Source organism: Brachionichthys hirsutus, chromosome 1 (genome assembly GCF_040956055.1).
Source record: "Brachionichthys hirsutus isolate HB-005 chromosome 1, CSIRO-AGI_Bhir_v1, whole genome shotgun sequence".
NCBI lineage: Eukaryota > Metazoa > Chordata > Actinopteri > Lophiiformes > Brachionichthyidae > Brachionichthys > Brachionichthys hirsutus.
In genome coordinates this window covers 11601260-11618474 of record NC_090897.1, presented here as the reverse complement: position 1 = coordinate 11618474, position 17215 = coordinate 11601260, and the positions used below count along the sequence as shown (strand labels likewise).

At 44.8% G+C, this 17215-nt stretch overlaps 2 protein-coding genes across 2 annotated transcripts; one reads left to right on the top strand and one right to left on the bottom strand.

The window, feature by feature from the left end:
* Positions 1-47: 47 nt before the first annotated feature.
* LOC137908260 (fibronectin type III and SPRY domain-containing protein 2) lies at positions 48-6268 on the bottom strand. The gene is made up of 13 exons (XM_068752676.1): positions 6149-6268; positions 5708-5940; positions 5301-5396; positions 4816-5049; positions 4690-4712; positions 3984-4105; positions 3125-3286; positions 2880-3014; positions 2597-2738; positions 1882-2015; positions 1263-1395; positions 1003-1179; positions 48-346 (listed from the first exon to the last, which is right to left on the bottom strand). Exons 2-13 carry the CDS (start codon positions 5930-5932, stop codon positions 97-99), a joined length of 1833 nt encoding a protein of 610 aa, XP_068608777.1. The 5' UTR covers positions 5933-5940; positions 6149-6268; the 3' UTR covers positions 48-96.
* A 671-nt stretch (positions 6269-6939) lies between these two features.
* LOC137897146 (WASP homolog-associated protein with actin, membranes and microtubules) lies at positions 6940-17197 on the top strand. The gene is made up of 11 exons (XM_068741860.1): positions 6940-7519; positions 8043-8216; positions 9282-9432; positions 9820-9989; positions 10990-11161; positions 12243-12427; positions 12743-12829; positions 12959-13054; positions 14388-14745; positions 15181-15323; positions 16074-17197. The coding sequence occupies exons 1-11, from the start codon at positions 6962-6964 to the stop codon at positions 16230-16232; spliced, it is 2253 nt and encodes a 750-aa protein (XP_068597961.1). The 5' UTR covers positions 6940-6961; the 3' UTR covers positions 16233-17197.
* Positions 17198-17215: the final 18 nt, after the last annotated feature.

The window sequence follows — 17215 nt, the reverse complement described above, 5'->3', positions numbered from 1 at the left end:
AGATTGATTTGGTTTTCTTCACTGGGTAAGTATTAAAAACAAACTACTTCCTGTCAACTTGGGTTTATTTCATGTCGACAGAACGGAGCGCTGGTATCAGACGAGTGTGTATTCGGGGGCTTCTATACCATTGTGTACCGTAAGAGCTCCTGGATTGTCCAGACCGAAGCAGGGCAGGACATAATGCTGGAAGTGACACTGGAAGGTGTGAAGGTGTTGTTCCAGATCCACGTTAAAGAAGGACAAAGTCCCCCTCTGATAATCCAGTGCTACTCCGATCCGCTCCGGGTTCACAGTAATCCTCAAATCAGGACTCCAGCCACTGTGCAGAAACTCATATTTGTGTCTAAATGGGAGCAAAAGGGAGAGGGTAGTAGTTTTAAACGTAACACTTTTCCATTAGGGACAATCCTCCCACTGTATTAGCAGAAATAATGAGCCAAGCGCAGGATTCCAAATAGCTGTGGGTCTAAGAAAACAAGAGATGTGATTAATCCAGGTGTGGGCTCCACCTTCAGGGCTTGTGTGATATGCTGCTCTGATCTGCTAAATGTAGCAATTTAAATATCCTTTAATCCAATAAATGTTGCCATGGCAACACCTGATAAACTGGGTTAATTTAGCATGGAGCAGATGCAAAAAAGATTATGCTTGGAGGGGTTAAAAAGTTTGGTGGCTAAAAATAGTTTGGGCCCAGTTTCTGTGAACTGCAGTCGTACTTTGATTCAGTATGTTGAGAAGAGCTATCTGGTCGGTTCAACTGAAACCCGACGGCTCCAATGGTTATGTAAAAGTAGCACAGTTAGCAATTGATTGATGACTCATTCTAATCCCATTGTCCTTTTGATTTGCTATTCAGAGTAGATGGGGGGGGTTGTTTAAAAAATCGGAAGTCCTGCTAGAAGATTATGTGGATAATGGGTGGAAAGCAAATGAAAATCATTTAAACTTTGACCCCAAACATCAAAGATTACTGCCACCGTGAAGGTGATGGCACCATACCTGGACGGGGTGAGAATGTGTCTCATGCACCAGGAGCTGTTGTTCGCTCCAAGATACGAGCTCCTCTCTGTGTCTTCATATGCAACACCGATTCTAAACTCGGTGGCTTCATCCACCTCAACCTCCCAGTAATGCCTCCCTCGCACTGGGATCAGGTCCCCCAGGACAGCGACACATCTGCAGACACGCATACACACACAAAGACTCGTCTGAAAGCTCCCATCGTCTCCTGTCACGCAAGTACATATTGTGTAACGTACCTGGTGAAGGTATTGTCGTCCAAGCCCATGGCGCTGATGGGCTGTTCCTCGTCTCCATTAAATATGGTGAAGCCATCCGGAGAGACGGACAGGCAGGGATGAGCAGTGTCCTCCAGTAGATGGAAGAATGTACCTGCACATTAATGTAAATGTTTTTAGTGGGGAGAGGGGGGGGGGACAGTGGTGGCAAGTATATTTGCTGAAGTACAATGTTGAAGTAATTGCACATGCTGCTACTTCTAAAAATGTGAAGAAGGGTGTTATGATTCTAAAGGGGTCTTTTTAAAAAAAAGGTCTTCACAACGACGCTCCTAGAAAAACTCGGTGCATCGTTTGACTTCTTTTTTCTGCCTTCTTATTTGTCTCTGGTACGGCAGATGTGATTGGTTTGCAGGATTATAGGAGAACTAAATGGACGGATTTACATGGAATTTTCACCCAGACTGGATTGTAGTATATCAGAGGTCATTAAATTCTGGTCATTTTCAAACAATGAGTCAGGTAGTGTTTATGCCAGCGAGGTACCAGTAACGTGTACTCGCTGGAGTAATTGGTCTGAATACTGCTCAGACCTGCTGGCTCAGGTACCCCGAGCGGGCCGGTGCTCCATGTCTCTCACCTGTTGTGGACACAGTAACAACTTCACTCCTGTTGCTGGGACCCCCGATGTTGACAGCCCTCACAGAAATGAGATAACGTCGTCCTGCCTGCAGCTGGATCAGAGACTGACAGTTGGGCACAGCGACTATGGACCTGGGGAATTAGCAAGTGGGACAACACAGAAACTAAGTCAGACTCATGCAAAATGACCACCGAGAGATTAAATACAGCATCATTGGAAAGCTGCGTGTGTATTTGCTTAAATACACATGCAGTTTGTTTGACAGGCAGGAAAACGTGCTCAACCCCGAGTGCTCAGAAATGACTTCACTGTCGATTTGACAATCTTAACACAATTGCATGGATTACATCAAAAATGCCAACTGCACAGGGGATAACTGACTGAGCACAATTCATTGAAAAGTCATTTAAAATACTTTCCAGCTCCTCACAGCTTCAACAATATTGCCTTTTTTTAAAAAACCTGAGCATTTCTGAAATTGTGGTCTCTGGTTGTGTGGATCAAGTACAATGTTTAAAGCTTTCTAACAAAGAAGCTTTCAAAATCTGGTGTTTCTGGTTACACAGAGAGAGGAGTCGTCATGGGGTGGGGGCATCGTGTCTGAATAACCAGCGTGGTCTCCATAGCTTCACCTTTAAGTTAGCAGAATGCTAAATAAGACTTGGCATTTACATATTAACTAATCTGGAGGCGTGTCAGCAGCAGGTCTTACTCTGTAACGCCATCAGCGCCCATCTCACTGAACTCAACAGTGTAAGAGTCGACAGGATCGGCGTTGCCCGACTCCCAGCGGATCAGAGCGGCCTCCGGGCAGCTGGTGCACTCCCTCTGCTTTATCGCTGGAGGTGACGGCACTGCACAGAAAAAAAACATTCGGAACCAATCGTGAGGCTGGAGTCCAAAAACAAAATAGAGATGCGTTCAAGTGAGCGGCGGTATAATAGAAGAACAGACGTAGACTTCTCGCGTAGATGTAGGAGTGTGACGTTTCTTACCCGTCATGTAGAAGGCCTTTTCACTCGCCGGGCTGATGCCTGTGGTGTTGGTTGCAGTCACCCACAGTTCATACTGAGCATTGGGCAGCAAATCTGTCACGGTGCAGTGGGTCTCCTTCACTTCTGCCTTGCTTACTGAAACGCAAACAGATGTGAACGCTGATCGAAATGGCAGCAAACGTCAGTAGCTTCTATAGGATATAGATTATATAATCCCTGTAGAATAGATGGTGTCTCGGTTATACCGCGTGCGCTGGCGCTGTCGACTGGTGTGTCCTCCAGTACCGGTCTATAGTACAGCTCGTAGTACTCCACCGTGTCGTCAGAGAACAAGCTCCAGCAGACCCGCAGAGAGGTTTGGGTGGCAGAGTTGGGTATCTGGGGGTTGATTACTGGGGCAGATGGAGCTGCCATGCGGGAGAAACATTATTAGCTTCACTTTGCTGTGCAGTCGCATCAAAAGTATTAATAGATGCTGATTAAGATCATCACTGGAAGAGAATCAAATATGACTTTTAACTAAATATACTAGCCTCCGATGAGCTTTGGGGAAAGTTCAGTTTACCTTTTTCACCCAGGTTTTTTTCTTTATTACTCTAGAGTCAACTTTAAATATTTATTTTGGCTCTAGTCTACTGCATAAAGCATTCAAAGCAATGATTGTTACGCCTGCATTACTGAGGCCAAATCAGTCCGAGATCAATTGTAGTTCTTTAAATTCCACTATAACCTTGTAATTTTGTTACACAATGTTCAGATTGTTTCAGCTGGTAGTCATCCACCTACCCGTACTGGTTTCCACCATCACCAGTGTCTCTATCCCATTCTATTTCCAGTCATTCTTTGGCTGAGCTCAAAAACAATGAACTATGTCTAAAATATATCTTATTGAACTCGCATTAAATTACATACGGGGCCATCTCTGTGTTGTTTTCATGAGATCATCGCACTAGTATTGACACACTGGCCGTTGGCCTGTGTATAAAATACGTGCAGCAGTAAATAGCTGGTTAACATGTCTGCAGGCACCACTGCGCCAAAGGAAACTGCAGACATTTACCTTCATCTCTGCATGGTAGGAGAAAGTTGAGCAGTAAATCAGACCTGGAACAACGTTAATCGAGTCCATCATGGTTTTGACATCTGACAGGTCAGCTAGCGGTGTGTTAAACTCAAGATCTGCGGCCAATGTAAGGTCAAGCTCATCTTTGGCGAACGCCTCAATTCTAGAGAGACACAAAAGAGAAAATGAGATCTGAGCACCAAAATTTGGCACGAAGGAAAACCAGCTCATGCCGTGCCGTTCATTCGGGCCGGTCAGACTGGGCTTTCCTGGTTCATCTGCAGCGGATGGAATTCACCGTTGATTAAAAATCTTTATGTAAATATGTTTTCCAAGAACATTTCCTCTGTTCCAGGGGTGAAATATATTAAACTACAAATTCAATGTCTATGCTTTACCTGAGTATTTTAATTTTATGAAACTCTACTTCCATTCTACAACACTTAAGTTAATTTGTTTTCATATGTATTTTTTTATTTTCTACTCCTCAACAGTTATTAGTTGATTGTGAAATAACATTATTTATCAAGGGAAAATCAAGTACCTCCAACTGTGGAGAATGTTTCCAATAAACTGCAGGATTACGCTACTTCATAGGCTGAGAAAAAAGTCTGGTATTTGTGCAGAGTGAGAATAATATTGTTAGGAAACAATTTGAACTATTCTACTGGTATACTGGTTAGTCTCACACTGCAGTCACTGAAACGTCACACCACGTGGCAAACTCACTCTGTGCATCATAATTACCTTTTAATGGCTGGCATAACAGCCTGTTAATGAAAGCCAAATATCAGAATTGGAACTGAGTCATGTGGACGCACCTTTCTCATTTGACCATTATTTATGCGACTGTACATCGCGTGCTACAAGCACCTTCAGGAAGAGCCTCTTGTCTTGGCTGCGGTGGATCTCTTGCGCCATCTCAATGAGCTCCTTGGAGGCATCCATTGCTTGACCACAAGTTAGCAGCTGACCGTACAGACCCTCCAACTTGCCCTTCTTCTCTTGCTCGAGTCCAGATGACCTCTCATCGTATCGCTGAGACAACGTTTGAAGCACATCGTTGTAGTGCTGCTCCAGATGCTGCTCCCGACGGCCAAAATTCTCCTGTTCATACGTAGAGATGACCGTGAAGGAATGCAAAAGTGAGGGGATCATGGCAGATCACAAGAAGTGATTAATGTAATGGGCGCATTTTATTCTTGAGTTTGGGTCTCCGGGGACGATGTGTTTGTCAGTTCAATGAAACAACATCAAAGGAATTAATACAAGATGCTGACACAATTACAAAAAAACTAAGTCAAAAACGCATTCTAGCACGCTGCCTCAATAAAATAAATTGTGCATATGACATTTACCTCCACGGTGAGAAAGATTTCCTCCAGATGTCCTGCAAAGTGCTCCATCTCAGCAACCTTCTCTTGTAAACGATTCCTGATTATTGTGCTCTCAGTCTGAAAACAAATGAAGTCAGACTTCTAGACTTTCTTATTTTAAGACAAACATATGCGCAACCATTTCTGCAAACGTCTGTGGCTCGATAATAACCCCCCCCCCCTTCATGTAGACGTTCCATCTTAGCTACAAAGAGATCTAAAAGGGCAAAAGTCAGTCAAAACATAAGTGCAATAATATCATGGCTAATTTGTTTTTTTTTATATTAACATTCTCAAAAAGGCCAAGCTGAAAAATGTAATGGACATACAAAATATATTAAATGTTTCACTCACACATCATGGGCCGAAGCTGTGTTTAGTGGCCCTACCTCAATCTCTCCATCTTTAAAGATGCTATCTTCATCATGCCCATCGTCTGCCCCGGTGGGAGATGGAGAGCTGCCCTCACCGGTGCCCACAGGGAACCTCTGGGCACCGGGCTCCCCCCGGTCATTGTAGGGCTCCATGGTGATTGACGTTCTGTTTAAGTCCTGGTGCTCAACTTCCTCAGTAATCACATCCAGTCTGGCTCCTCTGATCTCACCCTGGTCCATGAGAATAACTACCAGAGAGGAGAGAGGCTGATGAATGACACGCTGATAATATACCAACAGCCATTTAGAATGATGTTCTGAAATTCTGGCATCAACACACAAGAAACATCAGATTGGAATCTCAAAAAAACTAACATTGGCTGCAGCGTCACACTTGAGAAAGAAACTTTCCTTGACGCTACTGCCTATTGATTAGATCATTAACTGCGAATTTACCTGGAGAATTCAGGAAGCCAGTCGGTTCTCAGCAACCATTTCACGCCAGCAGTGGAGTCCGACGAAAGAAACTCCGCAAACAGGCAGAGCCTCGAGCAGAAACTGCGACAAAAATAGACGCGAGTCAAATTGCGCATGGGTTAGGTCAGGCGTCCATGAAGGAAGTTCTTTGTTCAGAACAGAATCCAGATCATGAGCCGCCTGGGTTTTATTAGCAGCGTTAAAGTGTCGTTAGTTCCACCTGCCGGGTTCGTATTAACAATTTCTTTGATTGATTTGCGGGATCTGGAAAATCCCCGAACATGTGATTCAAAGGTCAAAGTTCAAAACAACACTGGGAACTTTATGGTGCTTTCAAGAGCCTCGTAAAGCCTCAGATTAGAACGTCAACCGCGTTTGATCGTTAATTTGCTATTACAGTACTCACAATAATGAATTTAGAGGATGGTTCTTTTTCCGCGAAGGTTTAGTTACTTGTATAAATAAGGAATGGAAGATTACTGGGGATACATTGTGTGTTTTAGTCAGATAAATTAAGTTGTACTTCAACTGTCGTCTAGAAACGCATATATTTCCGAGTTTCCGCTTTTTCTTCTGTGACAATATCGATTACGAACAAGTGTGATAAAAATAAATAGACATTCTGATTCCAGGTTCGTCTCTAACTTCCTGTTTTCGAAAGCGTTACGAATGTTTCCGATGTCACCTGAAGGCAGCTGACGTCACGCCAATGGCGGACGTCGTAAACAGAGTTCGCAGCTGCTTTTTTTTTTTTTGAGGCCGAAGTGAAGCATCTTAAAACACGGGTATAGCATGGACTGTGAGCGGCCGGACAGTTTGGAGGGCTGGGTGGCCGTCAAGAGTAGCCTGTTTGAAGAACCCGAGGCGTTCAGGCTGGGCTTCATCGTCCAGTGGAGCGTCATCGAGCGGAAGCTCGCCGTCACCTGCCACAACCGGACCTTACAGCGGCAGAAGCACAAGCGCGAGGCCGACGACCCTCCGACGAGCTGGGCTGGACTCTTCTCCGTGGACGACGTGAAACGTGTCCACCGGCAGTTGGCGTGCGTGGCGGACATCCTGTGGGGATGCTTCCCGGACCTGTCGGCGTTCGAAGACGGCAACATTTGGGATGTGCTCTTCCAGAGTCGGGGGTCGAGCGTCAAAGACGACGAGACCGACTTGGACGCGCCGTGCAGGAAACTGGAGAAGTATTTCAGCGCGGCTCTCGACGTGTGCGGGAGAAAGATCGTCCTCGACACGCTGTTCGCGCAGGACGAGCGGGACGTCGATCAATACTTTGAGAATCTCCAGGAGTTCAAAAGGAAGAGCATGCAGGAGGAGATGTCGAGGGCCAAAGGTCACCTGAGGCAGGTGAGTGGATCGGGGATCCAATCACACCTGGAGCGGAAGAGTCTCTGCAAGCCAAAGGGTTCGGGTTCGGGTTCGGGTTCGGGTCCTTTCAAGGTCATAGCAGTCAGTAAAATTTGTATTTTTTTTTTACACTTGTACTATCAGTTGTGTTTAATTGAACCATTCTTGTGTGATTTGGTTATTGCAAACAGCTGGCAAATGGTAGTAATTAAATTATTTTGTCAATAACCTTACTTTTAATTAGAGTTGAATCATTTTGCTTCTCAGGGAATATTACTATAATAGAGAAATTATTGAATTTGCCTTCGGTGGCAATCTAAAATAGACATTTGAGACCAAACGGGTAGAGCCTCTCTGGTTTCTGAGCGTTTTTCTGCACGCCTAGCGCCGCACCGTTGGTGTTTCAGGGCTGGGAGCAGTCCGAACCTTTGCTGTCTGCATTACAGTTGGAGTTCTGCATGTTCTGACATCACCAGCAGTTCATTCCTGAGCCGAAAAGGTTTCGTGTTTGCTGTGATTACAGCTGCTGCACGGCCACGGCACCACCGATCGAATGGTTGCCCTGCTCGGCACCTACGAGGAGGAAGACGAAGCCTACCAGGACCTGGTCACTGTGGCAACCACCTTCTTCCAGTATCTGCTCCAGCCTTTTAGGGACATGAGAGAGCTGGCCTGCCTATACAAGATGGAGATCCTGGTACGTTTATTTACAGGATCGTCATTGTATTCTCCATTTAGACGGCAAAATAAATGTTTTACACAAAACAGGTGGAAGATTCCTACTAAAATCCAAATCTGTTAACAGATATTGTCAGATCCAAGCTATTACATATTTGCCACTCCATCTCCAGTTGTTTATATAGCACCTTTAAAACAGACAATTTGCAGTGACCAGTTCACCTAAGCTCCATGTTCCATGCACGCATACAAATTCCGCACAGAAAGGATTCGAACCCGGAACATATTTACACCAAACAGTCATGCTCAACAGAAGGAAAAAGGAAAAGTTCAGATCAAATAAAAACAAGAGACACAAGAGTATATCAGCAAAGAGGTAATGAATACGGTTGAACACATTTGCATACTAAATATAAAGACTGGACATAATAAAAACATGCACGACTATGAAAATAGGCTCCAGGCAGGTCCTTTAAAGCCCAACGGCCTGATGACAAAGGAACCGGGACAGGTTCGGTGCCTGCTTCAATGAATGTGTGTAGGGTAATGGCATGTAGAGCGGGACCTGGGTTCCATGTTGTCTTACAGCAGTTATATAAATACTAGCACTTCTCATATGACTCTTATGAGGCTTTGTTCACACACTTCCAAATGTCTCTGAAATATTTAGACTGTAGACATTCTAATTTTATTCAAGGCGCCTGCATTTTTTTTTTATTTGGCTGACTGGCGCTAGGAGAGATGTGACGTGTATAAAACATAAAAGACAATTCCAGGGCCTTGAATATCTCTTCCTGAGCCACATCAGATTGTAGTTCAACAATGAAGACAACAACCCTCATGATTCCAGGGGACTGGTAGATGGGAGGAAGCCACACGTAATGAAGTTGCTTTGTGATCAGACAGAGATCTTCAGTCTCACCGTTGTTGAGACATTTTACCGAACAAGGCCAAGAGTGGCAGCTTTTACAAAGACCTTAAATACGACTTTTTTGGTAGCTGGATATAAAATGAGTCTGAACTCCGATGACAGGAAGTCTGTGTTAAAGCTGTCCACTGTGCTGCTTGTGGGTTTTCTCTGCAGAAGTCTTTGGAGTTTGAGGACTTGGGTCCTCGGAGAATTGCGACTCTGGAAATGGAGGCTGAGGAGTGGAGAAGGAAAGCAAAAGACGCCGTTGCCTCTATTCAGGACATCACTGTCACCTACTTCGCACAGACTTCAAAGGCTCTGGCTGGTATGAGTTGCAGTGTTTACTTCTCTTCTTTATGTTTGGAGGAAATAATGAACGACTTTCATCTTGTCATTCCTCACCAGTAAGGAAATGACGTGCACTACGGCATATTATATTAATGACACAAAACAGACACACAGTATCGACATAACATGTCATAATTATCTAAAAGTAAATAGACGTGTTGAGTATTTACATAATGAAACTCGACGGGCCCTCAGGGGAGCACAATACAAAGTATTCCGTTTTTTAACCAGACCCAGTAAGCTTCTATCTCACACTGTAAAAGGTTATGGAAAGAGAAATCCCTGAATCTGGCCCTTTTATTCTGACCTTTTCCAGATTTCAGCGTTAATTCTGTGCTGACGCTCGTGTTTGTTGATTTTTCAGGTATGTTGAAGCAGATGGAGGAGGATAAGTGTCGTTTTGGAGCTGCTGCCTGGGCGTGCGCAGCTCCCAGACTGGAGAAACTACGCTTCCTGTTGGCCAAAGAAACCCTGCAGCACATGAGAACCGCAGAGATGTGCCTCAACCGCAAGAAAGACGGCATTAGAGAGAAGGTCAGTGTGTCACCGAGCCATAAGAAGCACTGCATCTCCAGTGGTTGTGTAATTAGACTACACATATTATAGTGGCTTATTGAATTCCCATGGAGACTTTGCTTGTCAGCCAAATCTCCATTTCCAGAGCTTTCCTCCTGGTTGTGATTCTGTTGATGTCACACACTGCCTACTTGCTCCATTTCTTTTATTCCGCTTGGTATTCCAGTCAGATTTGGATCTCTTGCTTCTGTAGTCCTTTCATCTATTTATAAACCCTCTGTTAAAATGCAGTGGATTCCCTCGACATGCCTCCAAAACCTGCTTGCATGAATAAGTGATCGAGCCTGTGTGTATGCGCATGCTGAAAACATGCAAGGCTATGCATATCTGAAAGTAGCAGGTAGGTCAGTGAGGGCGGGGGGGGGGGGGTGCTGCTATATTATGTGACGCTTTTTTACAGAAAACAACAAACCTCACCCGGCTGCATTATTTATTGATTAGGCTCTTTAAAATCAGGCATCAGGATCCTGGCAGTATCTGACACTGTGACGTTTCCATGACGTTTTCAGGTTATAGTGAGAACAAGGGGCTACACCTACACAACGTCTGAAGACAGATTAACTCTGACTCTTCTTAGTGTCCTTGCAGATGTCCCAGGATGACGGCTTTACATTTAGCATGTGTGTATTATATACACATAATGATATACGTATATATATATATATGATTATGGCAGGGTGTGTTTATATTCAGCATGATTCAGAGTGTGTATAGTCATTATAATGTCAGCTCATAGTCTATATGTCAAGCACACATAACATTTATGTCTAACTTGAAAGCCGGTGTTTGTTTCATCATATAATAAAAATGGATTTATAGCGATTAACTGAAGCCATGGCGCGTTCAGCTGCATACGAAACGCAGCTTTAGGTTAGATCCTCAACAATAAACTGTTCACCTGCGTGCTTGTGATATCCAAAGCCATAAAAATATATATATTTTTGTCCCTGTGGTGCAGTTGGGTGGCCTGTCTGTGTCTGAGGACAGAAACCATCAGGACACAGTGGACCAGCTGGAGCTGCAGTTCTATGAAGCTCAACTAGAACTTTACGAAACAAAGTTTGACATCCTGAAGAACGAGGAGCAGCTGCTGGTGGCCCAAGCAGACGGCCTGCGGCGGCAGATTAAAGGTACCGCAGTCTACTGTCAACAAGTCGTAGTAGAAACGGAAGCGAGTTCTACTTTAATGAGGGTTAAGAAAGTTTAAATGTATTTAATCGGTTCTGCCACTGAGACTGTAATTGGAATCTAAATGCCCTCATTCAGATTGCCATCTTTCCTTGGGATGTATGATAGTTAGAGATACACCTGATATCAGTATGCTGGCCTCTTGTACTCTTACTTTTAAAATTACTCGGATACCACGGCACACAGTTGCAAATTGAAACAGTCAAGGGTCCTTACATTAGAGGTGAATTAACAGCATCAGGACTCAGTTTTAATAATGCTTTAAAATGACAGAGTTTTCTTATGAGGCTAATGTATTGGATGACATTATGATGATTCTGTTTTTAAGGTCACAGGTTTTACTTCAGGGAAGTAATTTGTTTGTGTAAATATTTTCCTAATTGCTCCTCCTGAGACGGGAACATTGGTCCCCGAGTCGTGGGACTCTGCATGACTCTTTGGTTTCTCTACCAGGAAACAAGCTGGGAGAAGAGAGAAATGTAAAATACTACAAATCAAAGTGGGCTAGTGAGTTTAAGGAGTGATTCAAAAGTAGTTCAAAAAAAGATTCCGTAATCAAAGCTAAATAAATTGAATTCAATAATTATCTTGGTAGAACCCTTCTTCTTTGGTGAAGACTTTAAAACCCAGACAGATGACCCAGGATTTGTTTTTGTGGTGCAGAAAGTGAATAACGTCTCACTCGGGTCCTTATGTTGACCAGCTTTCTTTTTATTGTCTCAGAAGCAAGTTTGTCACCAAAACAGGGAATAAAACCCGTTTCTAAAGTGCGTGGAAAAACGTCTCTGATTGACGTCAGGCCGAGTCCCGGGACAGTCCCAGCTCTGCTTGGTGTGAACTTCTGTTGTCGTGACGATGCGCCCCTGTCACTTATTTGGCACCAGAGTATTCATAGGCTTACGCACGTCTTCATCAATGAGCCGTGGCACTAGCGACAGAGAGATCGGTTTCCATGGTGGCATCCCACAGCGTTGAATACAGAATGCAGACGGGACTTTGAGTGAGTGTGTTTTGTGTTTTTAGAGCTGAAGGAGGAGGTGGTGTACTACGACGTGTGTGAAGATCTGGAGGAGCTGCAGAGCATGGTCCACACAGGTACACAGCAAGCAGACTCTCCAGCTGTCAGGCAGCTCAAAAGACGCCTGCAGACGTTAGAGGCCAAACGAGGCACCATCTGCGCCCAGAGAGCTTATCTCCGCAACAAAAAGGTTTGCTCTGAGTTTCAGTTCCCTCGATGTTCATTTATTCCCAGAAGACACTCTCGGGGGCCCATCATAATGATTGCTGCCTGTTTTAGTCCTTTTGGTTCTTGTCTGTCCCCTTCGATTTGTAAGATATACTTTCCAGTTACCACATTGTTTTAATTTGTTTAGAATGGAACATTTTAGCACCGTTAGGGTGGCAGGCATCTTCTTCCACATTCACATTCACTAATTTCTGGCTAAAGATTTTATATCAAACAGCTGTCTGTTAATATGTTTTTGGAGGATACTGAAGTGTGCCTGTTTTTTTTTTTTTTTTAGGATCAGTGTATGGCGGCTCATGAGCAGAAGCAGCTGCAGGCTAAGCAGAGCTCCATGCTCTTCGACCAGCATCACCAGGTCCAGCTGGTACGTCACCGTGGCTGTCTGTGTCGGCTGGCCATGCATGCAGAGGTTCTATAAAATGCTACTGCACTCGCAGAAGCTCCGAAAGAAAACCGCTTCTCTGTCTCACACCTATGCCTCTGCTTTCCATAGAAACGAGAGAGGAGGCAGGAGGAGGAGCAGAGGAGGAAAGAGTGGGTGGACCAGGAGCGAGAGAAGACTCTGAGCAGATTAAGATCCTTTAGAGAGGTCAGACTCATTGTCTCTGCTCTGCCTCCCTCTGCAGATCCTCGTCTGTTAATGAAACTCCAGAGGCCCCGGTTTCATTCAGGACTCCCCCTCAAAATTTCAAATGTGATTATTTTTGTTTCAGCCTCCATGGTGGGGGGCGTTCAGAGGAGTGTTGTGGTTTGTGCATGCGCTCTGCTGTCGTTACACTAAAGGTTGTCCATGAGGTTTCAGCAAAGTGGAAAGTCTGAAACTATGGTTAAGGAAGATGCTCTGATGCCAAACATTTAAGGGGCGGCTCATTGTGGAGTGCTGTTAAAGAGAGGGGGGGGGGGGGGGGGGGGGGCTTCACTGTGGTTCTGACCGGCATTAGCCAGGCAGCTAATGCCGGTCAGATGCTGAACAGACGGTTGGCTGCACAGAGCAGCACACTTACAACCTGCAGGGTGATGAAGTCACTACTATAACCAGCATCACTCCGTGTCCGACCAGTCAGCTCCCACTAATGGGCTCTTCTGTCTGTTATGGCTGATAACACTCAGGGTGGACTCGGAACAAGCGTCTCTCCCTCATTTCCCTGATTGCCACGGTAACGGGGTGATGAGTCCCATCTAATATAGGACCGGTTTCCTGGAAAGTGTGTGATGACCACAGCGTATTGCTGAATAGTTCAGAAAAAAGGTGCTCTGAATAAAGACACCTTTCGTCAGCGGCTCTCTGACCCCCCCCCCCGTGGACACCAGCACAGGATAGTTTACCGTTGTTCTTAGCAGCCGCCACATTTCCATCTGCTCTGCTCCATATCTACTTCTCTGCCAGCTCGTGTGTTGTAAACAGGCCAGTCTGCAGGAAACACATTTTGTTATTGAAACCGCCTCGAACTCGAGTTCTTTCTCGTCTCTTCTTTACATACCAGGTAACATTTACATCAAACACAGCGGAGCGGACGCTTGTCTCCCTCGCCTCGGTTTAAGAATATATCAATAAATAGTCCCGCCTACTTTTAGTCTACATGTACGCAAAACCACTGGACAGTTAAATTTACACTGTGGGAACATTTGAGCTTAAATGATCTCCATGTTGTTCTATTTTTTGAAATCATGGTGTCCAGAGCAGCAAAATGACATTTGTCCTGAAGTCCTGCCGCCTGTGTCTCAACCTCTGATTTAAATGTTCAAATACCAACTGATCAATTTCTTGGATGTTTTTCTTTTTTTCTGTGACTTTAAAATATTGTCCACCTGTTGAGGTTGGTCACCGTGAAAGCTACTTAAAAGACTGTTGTGTCTTCCAGACGACATCAGACAAGATATTGTTCTATTGTTAAGACATTTCCTCCCATCTTCTTTTCAAGAAGCGACAAGGCCAGTACATCCTGAAGACTCCTCACTCTAGGATGTCTCTTTCGGACGTTTCGTGCACCTCCCAACCGCTGTCCATTATCAGCCTGGGCCCGTCTGATGGCCCCGCCTCCATCCGTCCTGCACCCAGACGCAGTAAAGTAGCCAAGAAGCAGCAGCCTAAACACATCCCTGCAACGTCCTGCCTTACTGCGCCTCTTTACCCACCGCCTCCACCACCCCCACCACTGCCCACTGCCGTATCATCTCCACGTGTCCATAGTGGGCCGCACTCGGAGGACACACCGATGCCTCTCCGTGAACGAGAGGAGCCTCCGTTTCCAGCCAAGAGCATGCTCAAGCAAAATATCGGTGAGCATGAAATGCACACGGCGTGACGCCGGATTGCTGGATTTGGCTGAAAGCATTATTGTTCAGTGTCGGAGGCATCAACTCGTTTGGGTTTGTTTACGGCAGTGAAAAGCCTGTACCCGTACATGTTGTTCTGTTCTACATTCCCTGCTTCCCTGTGAGGCTTGGGGGGGGGGGGCGGTTTGCCTCGGTGGGGGGTCCTGCTGATGCACATTCTCAGCCCCAGGGGGGCGATACCGTCTGACACAGAATTACGTTCTTAGCTTTAAGGATAATATGAAAACGTTCCTCTCTGATTCCTGCCCCAGACCTGTATAAGACCCAGTAGTGACATTTTTAGATGCTTCATTAGCAGTGAAATGAAAACACACATCTGTACAGTTCCATTCTTTATCAAAGTGACTGCTTTCCTTTTTTTTTGTTGTGTTGCTGAAGGAACGATGGATGAAGTGTTGGCCTCATTGCAGCGTGGACAGATTCAGCTGAAGAAAGTCCCCCCTCCCAGGAGTGTACCGGCTGTTGTGGACCTGAGGAGCAATCTGATGTTGGCCATTAGACAGGGAGTCACCCTGAGGAAGGTGAAAACAAAAAGCAGAACGCCTGCTGCGTTTATTAAACCGTCTGAAAGGAGATCCCAGTGAACCACTGCTGTAATATATTCGTAAATGAAATATGTTCTCCTTTTTGAAATGAAGCTTAACGTGTTTGTGATCCTGGATCAAGATTTCTGTCTCAAAACCACAGCGAGGCAGAGAAGTCGGATCCTATTATAGACAAATTAAGACATTGTGTTTTTGTCACAACATGAAATCTTCTGATTGAAACCAATGATCTGCAGCTTTATTCTTTTTATAGGATGAGTTTGATTCTCATAAGGACATTCATGTAGTGGAAAAAGGCCTGACGCTTAAGGAGAGAAATATATGAACCTATTTTTTTACAGATCAATTATTCATGCATCATGAATGCAGTTTTCCTGCGGGATGTTCATGGATCTGGTGTGTCTTACTCACAGCACGGTGACGTCTTGACTCGTTATGGGGAAAACAAGAGTTTTTGTTCTCGTGTAAAACCTGGAAAGGGGAATTTAGCACTTTTGATAGATGATAGATGTTTTAACCAATCATCTGTCAGGGACTACAACCTCAGACGTCACCTCACGAAGACTCTAGCCTTGTGACATCGCTGTCGACGAGCATGAGCAACGAAGTGAACGATGACTGTTAGCTCACAGTCAAAATATCTTCTGTGAAAACCAAAGTCTACTGATTCCAGGAATGTGATTACATTTTTTTGGGTCCCGAGTGAAGTCTCTCGTTTGCCCGTAGGTGGTTCCTGCTCAGCCAGACGTCCCCAGCAATGGAGACAATGAGCTGGAGCGCAGCATCAAGGCCGCCATGATGAGGATGAAGAAGGTGTCGGCCGACTCTGACTCTGATGAGGAGGCCAGAGGAGACGACACAGAGAGCACAGACTGGGACAGCTAAGAACCGAGATGCACTGAAGGAGCTGCTCCTTACATTACTCCTGCTGTTTCCTGCATGTTCTGAGCTACTAATCATAGATTAGAACAAGAATGGGATTATCCCTCTCCCAATTCAAAAACACTGCAGTGTTTGAAGATACAAAGCAGGAAACACGTTTGTCTTTTAAAAAATAGTTCTGAGATGTTGCAGTTCATCCAAAAGTGCTCAAATCCCTCCACACTAAAGCAGTTGGCTTGGAGAAATCCTGAACTTTGCCAAAAAAAGAAGAGAGACTGCTAAAAGGCTCATAATGAAGAAAATCCCAGCTGTGACACTGTGCAAAACACAGCAGATATAACAACTCGAAGATGTGATTGTCTCACATTGCTGAGCGTTAACTTGGCTGACGTCCATTATTTTGAATGTAATTTAAATCTGAGCTGTTTTTAAAGTTGACCCCCCCCCCCCCCTCATAAGGGCTACAGCAAACTCAGTTGTATTGTTTTCATCTTTTGTGACGTAATAGACGAAAACGCAGTTTCATACTGTGGAGCAGAGAGCCTCGGTGTCTGCAGGCAGCGTTTGCGTTACAGGCTGTTTTATGCACTGTCCTGTCTGCTGTTCCCTCGAGGTCACAGATGTCATCGTCTTGCTGCACTTTATAAATGATCAGTTATTTGTCCGTGCGGTTTGTCTCGGATGTTGGATTCATCTATAAGCCCTTTCAGTTATTGGATCCCACTTTTTAATTTACACAGGTCTGTCTGAAATCACGGCTGCTTTTTAATGTTAAAGGGTAAACTATGCATTTTGTAGCCACGGAATCTCTGAAAACTTACCTGAACCTCTAAAACAGAAGAAGCTGTCATGTATTATGCACAGAAAAATACTGTCAAGCAGCCTTAAATGCTCCGCAGAACATAAAACGCAAGGCTGCTTACAGACGAAACACGTTTGTACTGTAGCGTTTGAATAAAAGACGTGCGAGCTGATAAACGTGGATA

Bases quoted from the DNA above. Each gene is read 5' to 3' on its own strand.
- LOC137908260 (XM_068752676.1), bottom strand. From the start codon at position 5,932: ATGGACCAGGGTGAGATCAGAGGAGCCAGACTGGATGTGATTACTGAG. The intron at 4,106-4,689 runs GTAATTATGATG...GTGTCTCTCTAG, and splicing joins GTTATGCCAGCCATTAAAAG to AATTGAGGCGTTCGCCAAAG. The intron at 2,016-2,596 runs GTAAGACCTGCT...CTAATTCCCCAG, and splicing joins GGCGCTGATGGCGTTACAGA to GTCCATAGTCGCTGTGCCCA.
- LOC137897146 (XM_068741860.1), top strand. From the start codon at position 6,962: ATGGACTGTGAGCGGCCGGACAGTTTGGAGGGCTGGGTGGCCGTCAAG. The intron at 11,162-12,242 runs GTACCGCAGTCT...TTGTGTTTTTAG, and splicing joins CCTGCGGCGGCAGATTAAAG to AGCTGAAGGAGGAGGTGGTG. The intron at 15,324-16,073 runs GTGAAAACAAAA...GTTTGCCCGTAG, and splicing joins AGGGAGTCACCCTGAGGAAG to GTGGTTCCTGCTCAGCCAGA.